General features: G+C 38.3%; 1 protein-coding gene across 3 annotated transcripts in view; it reads left to right on the top strand.

Annotated features, from left to right (window-relative positions):
- Positions 1-19,110, top strand: part of TSHR (thyroid stimulating hormone receptor) — a 68,623-nt gene that overhangs the window by 40,580 nt on the left and 8,933 nt on the right. For 2 of the 3 annotated variants that reach the window (XM_068683030.1, XM_068683029.1), the window contains 3 exons: positions 2,705-2,782; positions 3,765-3,833; positions 11,800-11,877. In XM_068683030.1, coding sequence (XP_068539131.1) covers positions 2,705-2,782; positions 3,765-3,833; positions 11,800-11,877 — 225 coding nt within the window. The remainder of the gene's footprint in view (positions 1-2,704; positions 2,783-3,764; positions 3,834-11,799; positions 11,878-19,110) is intronic. The other variant, XM_068683031.1, reaches the window with a different exon arrangement.

Genomic DNA, 19,110 nt, shown 5'->3' with positions numbered 1-19,110 from the left:
GAGAACTGGGACTGTTCAGCCCTAAGAAGAGAAGGCTCAGGGTGTATCTTATCAATGTCTATAAGTACCCGAAGGAAGGGTGCAAGGAAGACTGATCCAGGCTCTTTCTAGAGGTGCCCAGTGCCAGCACAAGAGGCAGCAGGCACAAACTGGAACACAAGAGGTTATGACTGATCAACAGAAAACACTTCATTGCTGTGCAGGTGACTAAGTATTCACACTGGTTGCCCAGAGAAGCTGTGGAGTCTCCCTCCTTGGAGCTCTTCAAAAGTCACCTGGATGTGGTCCTGGGCAACCTGCTTTAGGTGACCCTGCTTGAGCAGGGGAGGGGTTGAACCTCCAGAGGTCCCTGCCAACCTCAACCACTCTGTGATTCTGTGAATGGTCATTGTCCCCGCTGTATTCATGGTATGCCAGTGGCCAGGTGACCCTCAGAGCTGGAAATGCTGGCTGTTTTGCTGAAAAGTCTAGACCTGCATTAAGCAAGGAGATTTTACTTCCCAAGGATCTTCTGAGACTAGAGGTAAACCTTGTACTACCTCCTGCTCCATAACCTGAAGATGCTGTTTGCCTTAGCTGTAGGCCTCTAGGATGGAAATCTGAGTTAGCTAGAGCTCTGAGTGAGATATATTTAATCTGAAGAGCCACTAGGGAGATCCTCAGAGATCTATTGGGCTTCAGCTTAAGCATTACTGTGTTGCAAATTAAACCCTACTCTTACTATATAAAGAGAAACAAGAAGTAAACAGGCTATATGAAACAGAAGTAAAGTTCATACAACCATTGTGTCTATGCTTCCATGTGAGTAATTTGGCCTCATGGACACTGACAGAAGTGTCCCAACAGTGCAACTTACAAGAGCTCAGCCCTCCCAGTGACAGCAGCGCTTAACTGAAGTGTCCTGATTGCAGATGCTCTTAGCCAAGAGACTACTTGCTTCTTGGAATGACTCTTACTAAGTGAAAACAGAACTGGATATCATCAATGTGCCTATCTTGAAATTGCCGGTGTATACTTCAATGAAAAATAATCTTTTCACTTCTATTATCAAGAAAAAGAACCTACGCTTGAAGAATAGTAGGCTTCTAAATGATATATAAAGTATAGCTGGGGAAAAAGCATTCATTATATCAGTATTCACTATTGTGGTTGTCCTGGTTTCAGCTGGGATAGTTTTCTTCCTAGTAGCCAGCATAGTGCTATGTTTTGGATTTAGGATGGAAGTAATGTTGATAACACACTGATGTTTTAGTTATTGCTGAGCAGTGCTTGCAAAGCCAAGGACATTTCTGCTTCTCATACTGCCCTGCCAGCGAGGAGGCCGGGGGTGCCCCAGGAGCTGTGAGGGACACAGCCAGGACAGTTGGCCCAGACTGACCAAAGGGAAGTCCCATACCACATGGCATTGTGCTGAACAGTAATATGAGGGGAGCTGGCCAGGGCGGGGGCTGCCATTGCTCAGGGACTGGCTGGGTGTTAACTGGCTGGTAGTGAGCAATTGTGTTGTGCATTGCCTTCTTCCTCTTTCTCTTTTTTTATTAAACCGTCCTTGTCTCAACAATGACATCTTGCATTTTACCTGTTTTGATTCTTTCCCCCATCCCACTGCAGGGGAGTGAGCAAACAGCTGCATAGTGCTTAGCTGCCTGCCAGGTTAAACCACAACAGTGGCCTATATGCAACTTAGAAGTAAACACTTGTTTAGAAACGTAAAGCAATCTGAAAAATGCCAAACCAGAATAATTTGTGCTGGAAAACAGCTACTGGCGAAATGAAGAATGAAGATGGTTGTAGTACAGTTCAGTGTTAACACATATGATATGCACAGGAAAGGAACAAAATTGTTCTTGTCACATGAACTATTGTTAGGACTTCTCAGCTGATGTACATTATCATCTGGCCTTAATAGATCATGTCTCATCCACAAGAATGTCATCTGACAAAAATAAGAATTTGCAGAATATTTCATTTTCCAGACTGTAATATGATACAGGAAAAAGCAGGAAAGGGACAATCAGACCCTTTTGTTTCTGCCAGCTTTTTCTCCTCTCCATTTTAGTCATTGGTTTTGTTTTTTCTTTGTCTCTTTATCACAACAGAGTTTTGCTCTGAGAATACAAATTTCTTAAGTATTTCTTTTATTAAGCTTACTTCTTTATTAAAGCATTTCTTAAGTATTTAAGAAATGACAGACGGTGAAACACTCATTTGGACAAGAGTTGAGAAAATTCATTAGGTTAGATCACACAGTAAATTTTTATTTCACTTGCATTAAATGCAGTTCTGTGAAGTGAAATGCCTGTCCTGAACAATGTATTACCTGATGGCTCAGCTGAGCATAGCTAAACAGCAGGATCTCAACTCTAAAGTCATTTGGGTTGACTCCATTGACATTGCAGCATTATTTACTTCGTTAATTCTTTGGCTTTTGGGAAAATGAATCTGTCTGTGCTGTTAACCATGGGATTCACACAGGCTGGCACACCTCACCAGGACTTTAAAACCCAGCTACTTCACAAGCTCACTTCCTGACTGCTGGAACCTGCTTGATTCTTAATCATCCCACTTCTGACTGTAGGTGTAACTAAACAATTATTCTACACTTTTATTTATTATCAAGGCAGAGAAGAATTAATAACAAGACTGTTCTGGAGAAGGTCTATTATGCAGATGTTTGACTGTGGTGTTTTGTCTCCTTTTCCAGTGAAATTGCAGATAATCCTTTCATGACTTCAGTGCCTGCAAATGCTTTCCATGGGCTCTGTAATGAATCTCTAACCCTGTAAGTCCTTCCAGTTTAAGTCACAAGGCAATTATTTTGCCTTGGTCTCTCAGGCACATGGTAATGTTAAAAAAAAATAACTTGGTTCTACTCTCTAAGTAGTTTGTAACAGAGAAGCATCATACATAGTATCCATAATCTAGTTTGCATAAATCCTCTACCATGGCAGTAATTTGAATCAAGCTACTTTTCTGTAAACTGGTTTACTAAAACATTCTTGCTCTGGTATGACAATGGCAAGAAATGATTATACTGGTGAAAATCAAAGGCAAAAACTTTTAGTTTTCCTTCTCTAAAGCTACAGTATGGTTAGAATTGTATTTAACTTTTTTGCAACCTAAGTGGCATATATTATGAAACTAATGGGTGGCAAGTGCCAGAAGTCCTATTTAAGAGAAAAAATGTTTAAAATTATATTTAAGAATATAAGAATTATATAAGAATATAAGAATTATATTTAATTCAGTTATGCAAGTCATACTCGATGTGAGCCACAAAAAAAAGGACTGAGGAGAGGGGAGAGAAAATGACTGTAATGAGTTAGGATCTCAACTAGGGAGGGTAGTACTAAAAGGCAAAAGAATGAATTCTAAAGAAATTCGAAATATTCACACAGGCCTTATAGTAAAAAGGTACCTATATTGTATGCATTATTTCCTTAATCGGTCCTTGCAGAATTCTGTTTCCTTGTTTTTACCTTGGGAGTAGGAAAGCTATGGCAAGCCATTTTAGTCTAGTTCTATCTTTGCTGTAAAAAGAAGTAAAAAGATAGCACAACTGCCACACAGTATTCTTAATTCTGCAAGAATGCTGCTGGGCATCTGCTTGACCTTGCACTATAATTGCTACTTCTTCAAGATATTAAAATTAACTCATCCATAAATGTGCTGTTGCCAAGGAAAATGATATATAAGATGATAGGTATTCAGTTATTGAAGCATCCCCAAAATACACTAATTTATTTCTATTTTTTTGCTTGCAGCAAACTCTACAATAATGGTTTTACCAGCATCCAAGGCCATGCTTTTAATGGGACAAATCTAGATGCGATGTAAGTAGCAGATCATTTTCTTCTTTCAGGGAAAAAATAAAACAACAAACTATACAAAAAACACAACTATAATTAATACTGTATTCTTGCCAGAGGCTCTCAAATGCATATCTTATTCTAATTGTTTTTAAGGAGCAAAAAAAAGGATATTAATTTCAGCCAGCAATAAAAATATGGGCATTTTAATGTCTCTTGCAGTGTGCTTTGATTTGAGTTATATGTATATATATATATAGTATGTATTAATAGCTCAGAAATAAAATAATGGCAGGTAATTCTACTGTAAATTTTGTTTAACTTTCTGGCTTGAAGCTATAATAAAATAAATTATGATCAGTAAGATTTCTAAGAGTATTTCAAAGACAATTATGCTGTTTTACCTACAAGGCAGTTTATTTTAACAACTGTAATACTGATAATGGTAGCAGCCATTTCACAGAAATATCTTACCTGAAAAAAATAAATAAATAAAAAAGTGCTGGAAGCAATTGAGAAGAAACAGTCATTTGCACTTGAAATGAGATGTGCATGTCCAAAACATGAAGCAACCATTCCAGCTTTCCTTTCACCTTATTGTAGTTTCTGGAAAACAACTATCTAGTGATTAAATATCCTTTTTACACCGTTCCCAAAATAATCTTCATCAATCATTAACACAAAACACATCTCAAAAGATTTCAGAGGCTCCATTCGATTTGGCAGAGCTTACTCAGCTCCTACAGAGGCTTGACTAGAATCTGATTGGCAATCTATCTCATGAGTTAAAGAGCTTTCTTCATTGTGAGCTCTGAAGTTAACCAGAGAAGTACGAGGATACACAATTATTTTCAGTACTTCTTTATTTTAAATAGGACTTTAACTGTATAAAAAAGTCTGTAAGACCATTTTTCACATGGTCTGAATCTTTGCAAACCACCTTTTCTTCCTTAACACCTTAATTTGAAAAGATTGAAATTAAACTAAAGAATCGGGATAGGTCTTATTTTACTCACTTTAGTTCAGTTATTTCATATGAAAAAGGAAGTTTTTCATGATGACATAGTGTTTGTACTAGTGCCTACAAAAATCACAAGATGCAAAGTAGGGCTAAATGAATTCAGTGTCTTGACCAAATCCCTCTAAACTGTATATGAAATGCTTAATACCTTTCTAAGTATTAGCCAATATATGAACTGTGCAGCTCTTCCACTTTGACAGTTTATAGATGATTTTATAGAATTTTTTCTTTTTGCTTCTCTGGTAGTGTGTAAGGGCTATTGTTTCTGGTCTTACTGGAATTTTTCTTATTATTATCAAGTGAAAACGTATTTTTATGCAATTCAGGGGCTCAAACATCTGCTTTATTGAATGGGTGGAAGTAGAAAAGGAGAAAACACATACCAGGTTCTACAGATACTGCTCACTTTTTTTTCAGAAAAAGTTTATAAGTAGTATTTTTTAAGTGAATCTTTCCAGAGACTGGTTATGATGTGCTAGTTAAAAGCATTAAAGAAAAAAAAAATATTCTAAAGAATTAAAAAGAGGCTTACCTTCAGGGCATTGTCTACCAGCAGGAAAAATGGTTCATTACAACAAACAGTTTTCTCCTAATTAAATCATATGACATTTACCTAAAGCAAAGCACTACTCCAGATTTACAAGGCAAACTAGGGAGCAGAACATCAGTGATGAAGTCTTTATCTGTTTGATAAAATATATTGAAATTTCTAAACTAATTTTCTGAAGTAGTTTGATTACCATATGCCAAGATAAGGTGTAATTCTGTTGAGTGCAAGCTTGGAGACTTGTTGTTTCTAACAGCAGCATTAAGTTAATGCAAAAGGCAAATATTTCATTTTCTGTATTCTGACACTTCTAATTTGAACTCCTGTTTATCTAACGCTGAACTGCAAAGAAAGTAGCTGTTTTCCTCTGGTTCTGATGCAAGGCCCTTTGGACTAGATGTAATGAAGAGTGAAAAAGAACAAGAAAAAGAGATTTTAATGGGTTTTGAATGACGACCTCAAGGAAGAAAAAAGGCAAAAAAAGGAAAACATTGGGATTTTTTTTTTGAGAAATCATTCAAAGACTCCATATACCATCTAGAAATTTTCAGAAACTTTGGGTATCTCTGAGGATACCTTCTACAACGTAGCATGTCTTTCAACCACTCTTGCAGTATAGACTTCAATGAGGTGAAATAGACTTAGAATAGACTTTCACTTCAATGAGGTGAAAACAACTAACGCAGATATAGGTGTGGAGTTCTGCATAAATGATTTCCTGCATCATATTAAATAATGGTGCTACCTACTAAATCTTCTCATTCAACAAGGATTTGTGTTTTAGAGCAAGCCACAGTACAGCTGTACTTGTATAAAGGCAGGGAAGTAAAGAATCATGAATGAAGAGGTGAATACTTTTACTCAACAGTGTTCATCTGAAAATTGAATCCCTCATCTAACACAACATTAAGATCCAGTTTGAACTGTGTCACTTCTGCAGGCTTTCTGCAAAGTGGTGCTCCTGCACCAATGTTTATTTCTGCAAGGAAGGAAAGACGCTTCTTAAATATATAGTTCCAGCAAATGGCAAAATATATTTGAGATGAGCTTTTACAGAGCTAAAGTACTGAAACGGAGAGTGTGCAATCTCAAAATCTAATTACTAAAATAAACTCCAAAGGAATATATTTACTTTGGTATACACTCCCAGGGATCGTTTATAATGGTTGGCTGAGCTCAGAGTCAAGATAAGCAATGGTGTGGTAAAACCACATGATGAATCCTTAATATTGCTAATTTACCAACACACGTCTTTTGTCTGCTCATCATTTAACCTTCATTTCATAAACCAATAATATTTAAACAGACTAACATGTTTTATGTCCAGAACCCGTTTAATGTTATAGTGCTGCTCTGTAAATGTGTGGCCAATGTTGTTTTGTGGGTTTGCTTTGTTTTTTACTCCCTGTTTGTTAAAATCTATGGACTTACTTTAAAACCAGAAGCTGAAATAAAACTGTAACTTTAGTTGGTTTTAACTAAGTGATTCTTTGGAAGAAAATGTTGAGAAAACTCCCTTCTTCTCTAATCTGTTTATTCGTATTCCATCACTCCTTATGCTCATAAAGTGGTTGTAGGACTACAGTAAACCTTGTCACTGAAATAATCTATCTTAAAAAACAAAACAACAAAAAAAACACCTTGAGAAAGCTGTGTCCAGCTACAATATAGGGGATGGCATAAATAATCTTGGACTATGAAAGAAGAGAAATAAAAAGTTTTTTAAAAACTTTCTGAAAAAATAAAGGTATGTGAAATAGCTTATATTAGTTGAAATAGCTGGTCAGCACTTTTCATTCGTATCTTTAACCCCCAGAGGAAAATACAGTTTTAGTAAAAATATTTTGTAAATATATCTTTGGACCTATTGGCATTTTTCAGTTTTTCATCTCAGTTGAGGAGTTTGAATACTCAGGATTTTGGTTTTCTTTTACCACGTCATGCTCTTCACATGTTCTCTGTATCTCCAAAATGGTATCCCTAAAGAGTTCCCAGAACATCTGTGGTAATTTAACTTTTATACCTGCTTCTTTTTGTTTACTTTTAAAGAACATTTCTCATACATACGTATTTCTCCTTTTTGAAGACTCTAGCTGTGGTATATTCTTTGTCTTTTTTGGGCCTACAGAGTTGCTGATTATCAGTACCTGGTGGCTGATCTTACAAAACAGACTTCAGACAGTAACATTTTGAAATAGATCCCGTAAGCCACTCAAATTGAAATCAATAATTGTTTTTCCTCAGGTGGACTCTCTAACTTGTTGTTTTATGAAGCATGCATTGATAATGTCATAATACTCATATCTTTGCTTAATACTCAATATCTTAATACTCATATCTTACCTGACATGACATTGTCCTATTGTACACAGTAGTTTAAATGCCCTATTACTGTCTCATGTCCTCCTAAGGTTTCTTGATGCTCCTCTGCATACTACAGTGACGTCGTCCTGGTGGGGCGGTGGTAGTACAGACCTGAAAAAATATATTTCCCACCTACCCCTGGAACTTGAGCCCATCAAGATTCAGTATTAGGCATTGGTTATTAGCTTATTGATCTGATTTTAAAACAAAATGATCAAAACCCCTTCTTTTACTGATAGCACTATGAAACCATCTGCTTATCCTACTCTAGACTTCCTGTGTACTTTGCATCGTGATGGTGATGTTTATCTGATTGCCTTCCACCAACTTTCCAAAATGACTGTTATTCTAATGTCCCCACCAAGGGCAGATATTCCACTTCACCCATGTGGTTTGTTAGCCTTTCGACTTTTGTTTATACGCATGGGTATCAGTATTGTGGTTTTCTTTTCTGCCCTGTATTTAAATGACACTTGATACCATTTGGCCATGCGTAAAAGCAGGATTAAAGGAACTCTTGGAAGGAGTTATGCTGGCTATACATAAACTTTCTTTATCAAATAACTATTCACTAGAGTCTTATTTCTTTTAATTTTTAAAGAGGTACCTATCAAAGTAAAAGCTTAAACAACTGAAATCAATTAGCATCAGGAAACTGTACATTCTGATGGGCCTGACTCATCTATGTGGAAACTGGCAGCTAACGTTGTAGCCCCTCCTTGGTAACACACGGTTATGACCTTTCCCTAAGTCTCCACCTAGCTGTTTCTATTTGTAAGTTAGAAGACTTTTATTGCATATGCAAACTATTATATTTGAGGTTTATCACTCAGTGTTCAAATGCTAGGGAAAACCTGGCTGTATAACAATGTCTAATTATTAAAGCAGACGGGTTGTATTAGGTCAGGCAGGTTTTTCTGTCCTTCAAAACTACAACCTAGGTGTTGAAATCTTAGATTAATTCTTAGCTCTTGCTCTGTTTTTGATGTTTGCATTAATTAGCAGACTAAATCATGAGGAAATCTGTAAACTGAAGCAATAGTTCAAACCAAAGGCGACTAGGCTGTCATTTACGGAATATAAAAGTCTGAGTTCTTCTGAGAAAGCACAAATGCAATGTGATACTATAATGTCATATATTTTTGAAGAAACAAAGCTTATTTCAAACACCAATAGATGAGGAGAAAGAATAGGCTGTTTTTCTCTCTAAGAAGCAAGGCTTTAGTCATGGGCAATGTCCAATAAGTAACATGCCAGAAATTTTATCCTGGCATGGCTCCCTAAGATTTAGCGTTGTATAACCCAGCTGAAGTGCATTTACTTCTGCTCATTTCTCACTATGGTGATCAATGTAAGCTTGTATACAACAACTGTTAAGGAAAGTTCGCCAATGACATCAACTAGGATGGGATTAGAATTTTTACCTGATTTTTTTTCCAAACCAAACAACAAGTGCTTTGACTTTGTTTTTACAGCCAAACCCCAGTTCACCTATCTGAATTTGAAAGATTCTTCCAGCACAGAGGTAAAATGGTGGTCTTCTGCATTTTCTGAGTTGACTGAAATATCTCCACAGCCACCACCTCAAATGGTGTTTTTGTTACAGAGATTAGAATTAAGAAAGGTTTGACAGGGAATATACCTCTGCCATTAACTGGCACAGTGGACACAGCATCTTCATTGACACCCTCTGAAAGCAGGTGTACAACCTTCCTTTCATATTTTTTGCCTTCCTAGCTACATCACAAGCTAGCTTTAAAATGTTTGTAATAGTTATAGTACCCAGTATCCTGACATTACCTTCTCTCTTCACCTTTAGTATTACTGCCTGAATCAGTAATATCAAACTCTTTACCCTTTCATGTCATTGAATTTCTATAATAGGTCTGGTCTGGGTATCTAATCATTTCTGTGCCAACAACACTGAAATTTTACAAAAATCCTCTTTTTAAGATTATCATACTTAAAATTATCTTAACAGTTCTGAACAATGACATTCTGAACATGATAGGTGACATTCGGAGCAATGTCACCTGGCTTCACATGGGCAACGCTGTTTCCTCCCGTTTCTCTCTTTTTCTGCTGATCACATCATTGGCATTCTTCTCCGCTTTATCTACCCTTTCAAACATGATCTCCATCAGGCAGTCTGTCTGTAGTCCTTGCAAGGTTTCTGTCCTTTAGCTGGACTTAGGAGGAGCAAGATTTTACAAATCACCTGCTGTGGTGTTATTCTTCATCATTTTTGCACTGCAAGATCTCCACCAGCCCCGTGCCCTTGTTGGCAAAATGGATTCAAGGGATTCTGCCACTTGCAGTTGTTTGGCCTGAGTGACCCACTGTTGTCCCATTCCTATCAGCAGGAGATCCTCTTCCTGCTTCTGTCAAACCTGAGCTGCCTGTAATACTGCAGCTTGGGGCTGTTGTTGCTGCTCCTAGACCACAGTCTCATGTTTTAATCTGTGGCTTGCTACTGGGCCATTAGACTTTACCTTTCTCACTACACAGAAAATTGATAAAAAGAGGAAAAACCTTCTGAGTATAAATGGGATAGTCACAGTTGCCTAAGGCACTATGTTCCTTCAGGGCCTTTATAGCATTGATCATTTTACAACCTTTTCATCGAGGGGATTACACATTCCCCTTGGCAATTTTCTGTGTTCTCTTTAATGGATTGCACTGCACTTCTGCTCTGAAGCTCAGTCCTGCAGCTTTTCACCATCTCCACTGCTGCCTTATTTCAAGCTTCTCTCAGAGATCTTGACTTACCATAATACAGATACAAAATGCTTGGACTGTAGTGTCTCATTGCTTATGTAGTGTCCCTCTGCCAAAAGAGAGAGATGTTCATTCGTCTTTCTCCAGGGACTACTATATTTGGTAAATGACTGCCATCATAAGACATCAATTTCCAACTCAATTAAGTTAACGAGCACAACTAGATTTGATGCCTGCAAGCTATTAATCTTGTAAACATTGTGACAGAACTTGATTGAACTAAGTAAAAACACCATCTAGGTTTTAATCCCTAGTTGAGAGAAAGAATTATCACAGTAAAGTCCTACCTGTATCCCTACATGTATGTGTATGGGGTGTCTATGTATATATATAGACACGCACATACACATGTATGTATCACAACCTCATCTTCAGTCTCTCTTCATTGCTCAGCAAATTCCACATATTCCTGACTATGCTTAGAAGATCTGGCTGCTTGCAGTCCTCCTGGCTAACCAGGGGGGTACTGGGATTGGCATTGAAGTACCACCTTGTCAAGGAAATTAGCATGCCCATAGCATTTTGTGAAGTACTTTTTAGCTGGACAGTTGTTCCAAAACCACATTTTTGTTCTAACTCTGTGTCAAGTAAACCCAATTCACACACAAGCTGGCACCATATGCATAAAAATAATGCTTGTTTTTCCATTTCATCATGTTCCGTGTCTATCTGCTCTTTGCAGAATGTCATTAAAAAGTGCTCAGTGCCATACGTTCACTGTTACTCCAGCAGAAAACTAGGATGTTGGTGCTTCTATTGCTCCTAAAGGTTTTTTATGCTTTCTCTTTGTACACCTGCAATTGTGGAATTACTGAAACAAATTATTTCTCCCAGATCTTCCCACAAAATCTTCATTAACGGTATTAGGCCACTGGGAACAAAGTCTGAGATAAATATAAAGCAATTTGGAACTTGACCAAATTACCTCCAATAATAACTCATACTTTTAAGCTTTTCAAACGACAGTTTCAGACCACGGTAAACAGGAATCCAGCTTAGAAATATATATATTAAAAAAAATGTTCTAATCAATCATTTTAAAATGTAATCTAAAAACACAGAATTGAATTAAAAATTAATTGTTCCATTTGGGTGTATTTTTTTTTTTGAGTGTTCAGTACCACTGCATTATCTACCTTCAATCATGTACCTTCAACTCAACACTGGGACAGGATGGCCCTTTACATATGATTTTTGTAAATCTAATAGGCAAGTAAACTGAAGATCTTTAACCCATGGATAACTATTTCCAAATACCTGTGTTTTGTCTGTTTCTGCAGCTATCTGCACAAGAACAAATACCTGAAAGTTATCAATGAAGACGCATTTCTGGGAGTACACAGCGGACCAACTCTACTGTGAGTAGGAGAAAATGAAGTAGAGAAAGCTTTAAAAATAATACAATGACAGTTGTGCTTTCTTTCCAACTGTTATCAGCAGTAGAGCAGCAAGAGCGGGAATGGCATGTTTACAAAAAGATGATCAGCAGTGAAAGCTGTTCTTTAGGGAACTCATTTATTGTTAGAAATAGTGTTCCTACAGGTTTTTCTTCTGAAAGACTCTGTGCTACAATCTGTCTCCTGACTATACAATTGGAGTGCAATTGTAAAACTAAGGACTGTAGTAGCATGTATGTAAAGGAAATGGAAAAAGATTTTTAAAAAGGAATTTTAGACAGAATAGTTACTTCTGGTGCTGCCTTTTCTTCTTTCTCACATAACTCGGCTTCCAGTCTTATTTCATAATCCTCCAAAAACTCTCCAGTAAAATTAGAAATGGCAATATGGAGTGACACAACTTTAAGAAGAACCATATTGTCTGACTCTGTTCATTTAGTATTTAACATTGCACGTAGAACCAATCACGGGGAGAACTGAGGTGCCAAAAGTGAGATTACCTCCTCCACTGCAAAACCAGATGGTGCTGGCAGTGCTTCCTCCACAGAAGAATCAGTTTCACTTTCTGTTCTTCAGAATGGCACCTTTACATCAGCGTAATGGTGTGTGGTTTCCATAAGGAATCCTAGTAATTAGCTATAGCTATGAAAAAATACAGATGTTTTTCTCCCAGAATCTTGCTGACTCCAGAAAATCAGGCTGGCTACCAGCTACATGCAGACATTTCAGATACAACTTTATGCTAAGGAGAGTTGTGTACCTACTGTGCAAAGTTGCAACACACCTTTGATAGCAAGGTCATTATCAAATCTCTGATTCTCTCTGTTCCCTGCATCTAAATGCAGATGCATTGTGAGACCTGTGTGTGGATGGTAGCCTGTCTTCTGCTTCAGTTGTCTAATCACTTGGCCTTGTTGGATGAAGAGGAAAATCTGGCTGAGGTCTCACCTTTCAGGGCCACATTATTCTTCCACATCACTCTCTACCACAAGGTCCACTGGACTTGCTAGCAGGGAACAGGGTCTGAGACAAGCTCTGGTGAGTATCAGGTTTTCCTTTCACCAGCTTGGGGGGAGGGAGAAGCACAGACCACGCATTCCTAATTCTGAAGCAGATACTTGAAATAACTGGACGCTGGGGGGGCAGTCCATAACAATCAGAGTCATTCCAACAACAAATTGTGCCAAAATACTCCAGTCACACAAGGGTTGACATTTTGTCTGCTTCCTTAAATCCTCCTCACTTTCCCAGTGGCACATGATGCATCACCAGCTAACCCCAGATCTGAAAGAGGAAGTACCAATCCTACAGCCATGCTCATAAGGGCACGCAGGCCAACTCTTCCTCCCGTCCTCTCACTTCTTTCATTCCCCTTCCCTCTGCAAAAAAATATTGCAGACTGCATAGGTCAACAGGGTAACATTATGCCACAACCTTCTCACCTCAAAGGTGCCAACTGGTGGGACATCTTAGCCAGCACTTCTCTCCAGGGAGCCTGCAAAGGGAGGAATCTAGTCCAACCCTCTTCATTTTAACTTGCAAAGTTCTTGGGATACAGGTGTGTATGAGAATAGGTAAAGGCAGGAACACAGGAAGCACTGTCTCTCAAGATGCTGTCAAAGACTAAAATGCCTACTTTTTTATCCTGTCACTGAGTCACCTGAGGGCTAAATTTCAGTTATGCCAGGAGTGGCCAGATCCTGAGACGACAACGAGGAGGTAGTGTTTTCCAGCTGGTTCCTAGAAGTTATATATTCTGGACAAAAAGAATACAATTAAGATCATGGTCCACAATCAGGAGGAAAACTGCCCATTTAGGCAGAGCAAAAGAGTGTGTTCTGGAATCAGAAGGCAATAGATCAGGAGGGAACACTGGAAAAGCTCACAGAGAGGCTGTTAAACTTCCTGCTCAGGGAACCTGGGTGGTAGTTTTGTCCCAGAAAGGGCCATTGCTGCTCTGCCTCCCTGCTGGCTGGACTGCCTTCTGCCTTCCAGGAAGGCTCAGGCAACCCACCTCTGTACTGAGGCAGTCATGGTAGTACAACTAGCAGAGGCTGTGTTGGTGCTGAGTCAGCCACTATTTTCATTAGTATTTGGTTGATGAGGCCTCTTTCTTAATATTGCACGTGGCAACAAAAAAAAATCCCTTTCTCATTTTGTATCTGACCAGAAATAAGTTTTCCATCTGATGCTACCTAGACACCATATTTTCATTTTGATACTACTTTGTCACATGCAATGTGTAGTCTCAAACCAAGTCACACTCTCCTGCTATGTTTGAGGTTTCATACAGCTCGCTGAACGTCTTCCCTCTGGGACTACAGGTGGCACAAAGGGTTGAAAAGCTCCTCCTAGGAATGGCAAAAGAAAAAAAGGGAGGTGAGAGCCTGCAGCAGCAGATTTTGACTCCTGGAGTTACTGTGGGCATTTAGAGCACCACTGTCATTGTTATGCCAGAGAGGTGTACAAGTGATGACATGCTGCAAAGAGTTGTGGGTTAATAATAATGCTGTATGCTGATGTATTTAAGCCACACAAACCTCGTGTCAGGGGCTAGAGATCACTTCCTACGATATACATATGTAACTGTAGAAAACTGCCTTCTCACCTTACCCTCTCTTTTCAAGACAGATTCTGAAATGACTTGAAATTTTTCTGATCTTCTGTAATTATAGTGCTAGCCTAGCTGTCACTGACCCTTCATCTCAGGGCATGTTTTACATCTACAATCTAAACAGCCAATTATCCATCTCCCAGTAGAATGGTAGACTATAGCAACAGTAGTATTTATAATTAAAGAGGGATGTGATACTACAGTGGTATTATAGAATCATAGAATAGTTTGTGTTGGAAGGGACCTTAAAGATCATCTAATACCAAACCCCATGGGCAGGGACACCTCCCACCAGACCAGGTTGCTCAAAGCCCCATCCAGCCTGGCTTTGAACACCTCCAGGGATGGGGCTTTCACAGCTTCTCTGGGCAGCCTGTGCCAGGGCCTCACTGCCCTCCGCGTGAAGAATTTCTTCCTTATATCTAATCTAAATCTACCCTCTTTTACTTTAAAGTCTTTACTCCTTGTCCTATCACTACACTCGCTGATTACAGAGAGGTATTGTTCTCAAAGGCAGAAGGTATAAAATAGCATGTAAGCATCAGTATATCAACAGTGATTAAAAAAGAGTATTTCACATCATATTCTTTTGATTTGCTAGTACTAAGCAAAAGATCTTTAGAGTATTAATTTTTAATTTAATTTTAATGGAATTGTAGTAGCAATTTTAGAGACTCCTATTATCTGTGAACAACTAGGAATTATTCTGCATGTGTGATGCAAGAAGAGTTTGTTTTTAAGCAGATATCTTCCAAAACCAATTTACAGCATAATCCTTCCACCTCCACAGATCTCTTCTTTGAGATTCAGAAACTACTTTAATGGGGAAAAAAGTTTCTGAAACTCCCACTTACATGCTTCCTTAAGAAGGCTGAAGTCAAAATGGATGAGAACTGAGTCAAACACTGTGATTTATCATTGTGTCATATTGAGGGCCAGTAACATCTCCCACGGGGGACAGAAATGTGTTTGCAATCAGTGCTTTATTACACAACCCTGCTGCACCATCAAGACTAACATTAGTGAGTTAATTATAGAGAGATGAGAGATTTGTTAACTTGCATAATAGCCTCAGAAGTCTGACCAATATGGCTGTTCCATATGCCACTTGGGTAGTGTAAATGACTTGGCTTACTATAATAAATAAATTAAGTCATTTTTGGTTCAGGCATCCTGCTGTTGTTAGCTTCATTAGCTGGCATAGGAATTTGTGGACATTGGACCTTCCTCAAGAAAAAAGTTCCACTTAAATACTCTTTCTTCTTGAAAAATAACTCCATGGAAAATGATTGCCAGAAGACGAATATTCCTTTTCCTGGGGCAATGAAGGGCATTGCCTACAATGGTAGCAGAATTAAAAGGGGAGGGGTGGGGGTGGAAGTATCTATGGAGCTCAAAAATGAGATTGTCTTTCTGCCTTGCCTCCCTACCAAGCTGTCAGAACTCATCATCTCTGGATTGCCTTTTACACACTCCTGAAGTGAGAGAATTTGAGGTTGATGGAACAAATGTCTGTGCCACAGATCTATTGTTTAATGCTTTTTTTCCTGATCAGGATTTCAGCAGCAATAGCAACTTGGAGATCAAAATAATTACCTTGGATCTACCCTGCTGGGGAAATTTTCTTCCATTTTAACTTTAATGAAAGCCAATGGAAAATATTTAACTACAAAATAATTACCCTTGTCTAGGTATGTTACATGAGTTTAGGCATGCTCTCAGACCACGTAGTTAGGTGGTATATTTAAGTAGATATTAAAAATTTAGGTACTTTTTTCACATATTTGCAGTTTGCAAAAGCAGAGGAACTGGGGGGTGGCATCACTGAAGACAGAACACACGCCGGTCGTTCTGATTCCTCTGTCACTGCTGTACATTCAGATGTATACACAGATTGCTACCTTTGGAAAACTATTTTAGAAGCATAATGGTACTATATTGCTCTTTACCTGACAATAGATTCTTGGCTAGTATTCAGAGATTCAATGGACCTGATTTACTAAAATACATCAAGAAGAGCTGCTGCCTAGAACACAAAATCAGTAGAATACAACAAAAACATAAACATAATCAGGCTTATTGTGCAATTGGCTTTCACAAAATATGCAGCCCAAATTCAAAACATTATTGTCGTACAGGATAGATGTGGGCAATTGATCATCTTTAGAAAGCAGAAGCACTCTTTAAAATATCACTTCCCGGTCTAGGAAAAAGTCCTACCTGTGGAGGTTCCACTCTTCCTGCCACTGAGCACAAGCAAGTCTCCAAGGAATGGGAACACTCCACATTCTGCTAATCAAACAGTGCAAATTTGTCAATTTAAAGACTATTTCAGTAAACAGAAATAATATGAGGAGTCTAAGCCCATCTGTTATATATCTTGTGCTTTTTAAACTATTATAGTACTGCAGTACTCAGAAATCTATGTGTGATTAGGTAAAAATTCTTAATTGTGCTACTACGCATTCAATCTCATTTTCTCAACCTTTTAAGTTCTTCTTATTTGATTTCATACTACAACCACATTTTTGGCTGTGAAAGAGGTTATTGAAAAAAGCTATTACCCATTACATCTAGTTCTGAACTTCATAAAGAAATAGTCCAAGAATGATAATCCAGAAAAAAGTATAAGACAAATATTTAGCTGCCCAGATTTGATACTTGTATCATACATATAGTTCATTCAGAAAACATCTCCTAGGTCATAAACTACGTTTTACTCCCATATTCCTCTGAAGCTCACCATGTCTCTGCAATCTAACTGCAAATTTCTCTGCAAACTCTGCAAATTTCATGTAAGTTAAACAACAGCTTACTTAGAAATGTCAAGACATTCCTAGAAATGTCTTGAGATTTATGAGAAACTGTGAGGAAAAAAGAAACAGCTAACGAGCCATGGTTTTAGAAGTGAGTGAATGCACTTTGGTTACTTTTACGCTCTGCAGTGCAGAGCTCTGTACTACTGAAGATCGACCACTACCAGTTACCTGAGCAGCTCCATATCCCAGCTAAATGCTGGAGTCTGGTCTGGATCTGGGCTTGCAGGAAATTTTTCCAGCACTTCAAGACAACCCTGAACATTCATTCAGTGTCTCACATAATGCTGCTTGCTTGTTAATATTATAATATATAACATTATAATTATATATCATATATTTACATTCTAAAAATGATATAAAATATTGTACATGATATTATATACATATTATATATTAGCCTTTGGTGGTGGTTTGTCAAAGGCCTTGTAGAAGTCCTAGAACGCTCTAAGAGCAAATTTTTCTCATAACACTCAGGTTTATTTCTCAAGTGGGACTTTACAAAAGCCCTTTACATACTAACTTCCCTCAGGTATATCATATTAACCCGTATCTTCATTAACTGTACTTTTTGCTTGAACTTCTAAGAAAAAGCCCAGTTCAGACATCAGACTGACAGGCCTGTGCTTCCACTGTCCTTCCCAACATTTCAAGAATTGGTGGCTTATTGGCTACCTTACTATCCTGCGACTACGCAGGGATAAGTTGGAGGCTGCACACCTGTTCTGCTAACTTGACCATTTCCTTCCTGACTCATTATCATTCATTGTCTCAGTTTTCTTGCCCAACCTCTTCTATAGTCACTTAATTTTGTGACAGATGCTCTTGCTGAGTCTATCAGACCTCTTGTATATTCTCGTGTGTCTTTGAGCTAGCTACAGCCTAGCAGTAGTAGCAGGATACTCTGTGCATTGTACACTTGCTGTGTTTTAACAATGTCTTAGTTATCTATATAAATATGTATTAGTGAGGCTGTCGTAACTGCAGTCACTTCCCATTTTTCTGAGCAGCCCAGAGTAAGGGCTGATCATACAGTGAAACAGAAGAAAAACACTTAAGAAAACTTGTCCTCTATATTAATACAGACACAGATTCAATTATCTGCCTGATAACTCTGACTTCTTGGATACACATTGCTCTGAAGATTAATAGTTATTATTTAAAACCTTTCCAATCCTCTGCTTTCTAGTTTCAAGACAGCTGCTGAGCTGTTTGAAGTTGTATGATGTGGTGGTTTTACCGTACTGGGCAGCTAAACCCCACAACCGCTCTCTCACTCCCCCTCCTTTAGATGAGGAGGGGGAGAAGTAAAGCAAAGAACAACTCACGGGTTGAGATAAGGATAATTTAATTAAAGGGAAAATAATTATAATAATAAAATAAAGACTACCGAACTAACAATTTAACTAAGGGGAAATAAAAAGGGAAAGGGGAAAGGGAGGGGAAAAAAGGGAAATAAAAAGAAGGGAGGAAAACAAACAAACAAAATGAATGAAGGCTATATGGAAGTGCAGAGGAAAGAAATTACTCTCTACTTCCCACAAATGAGCGATGATTGACCACGTCCTTGAAGCAAGGCCTCAACGCACGCAGCCGGTGTTCGAGAGGAGGACCGACGTCTTCCAAACGAGAGCCCACCCCTCCCCTCTTCTTCCTGTTTCCACCTTTTATTGCTGAGTGTGACATCACATGGTATGGAATATCCCTTTGATTGGTTTTAGGCCAGCTGCCCTAGTGATGTTTCTCTCCTCACCTTTTGCCCAC

Source organism: Anas acuta, chromosome 5 (assembly GCF_963932015.1).
Source record: "Anas acuta chromosome 5, bAnaAcu1.1, whole genome shotgun sequence".
NCBI lineage: Eukaryota > Metazoa > Chordata > Aves > Anseriformes > Anatidae > Anas > Anas acuta.
Note: the sequence above shows the minus strand (reverse complement) of the source record. Positions and strands in the feature narration are given on the sequence as shown.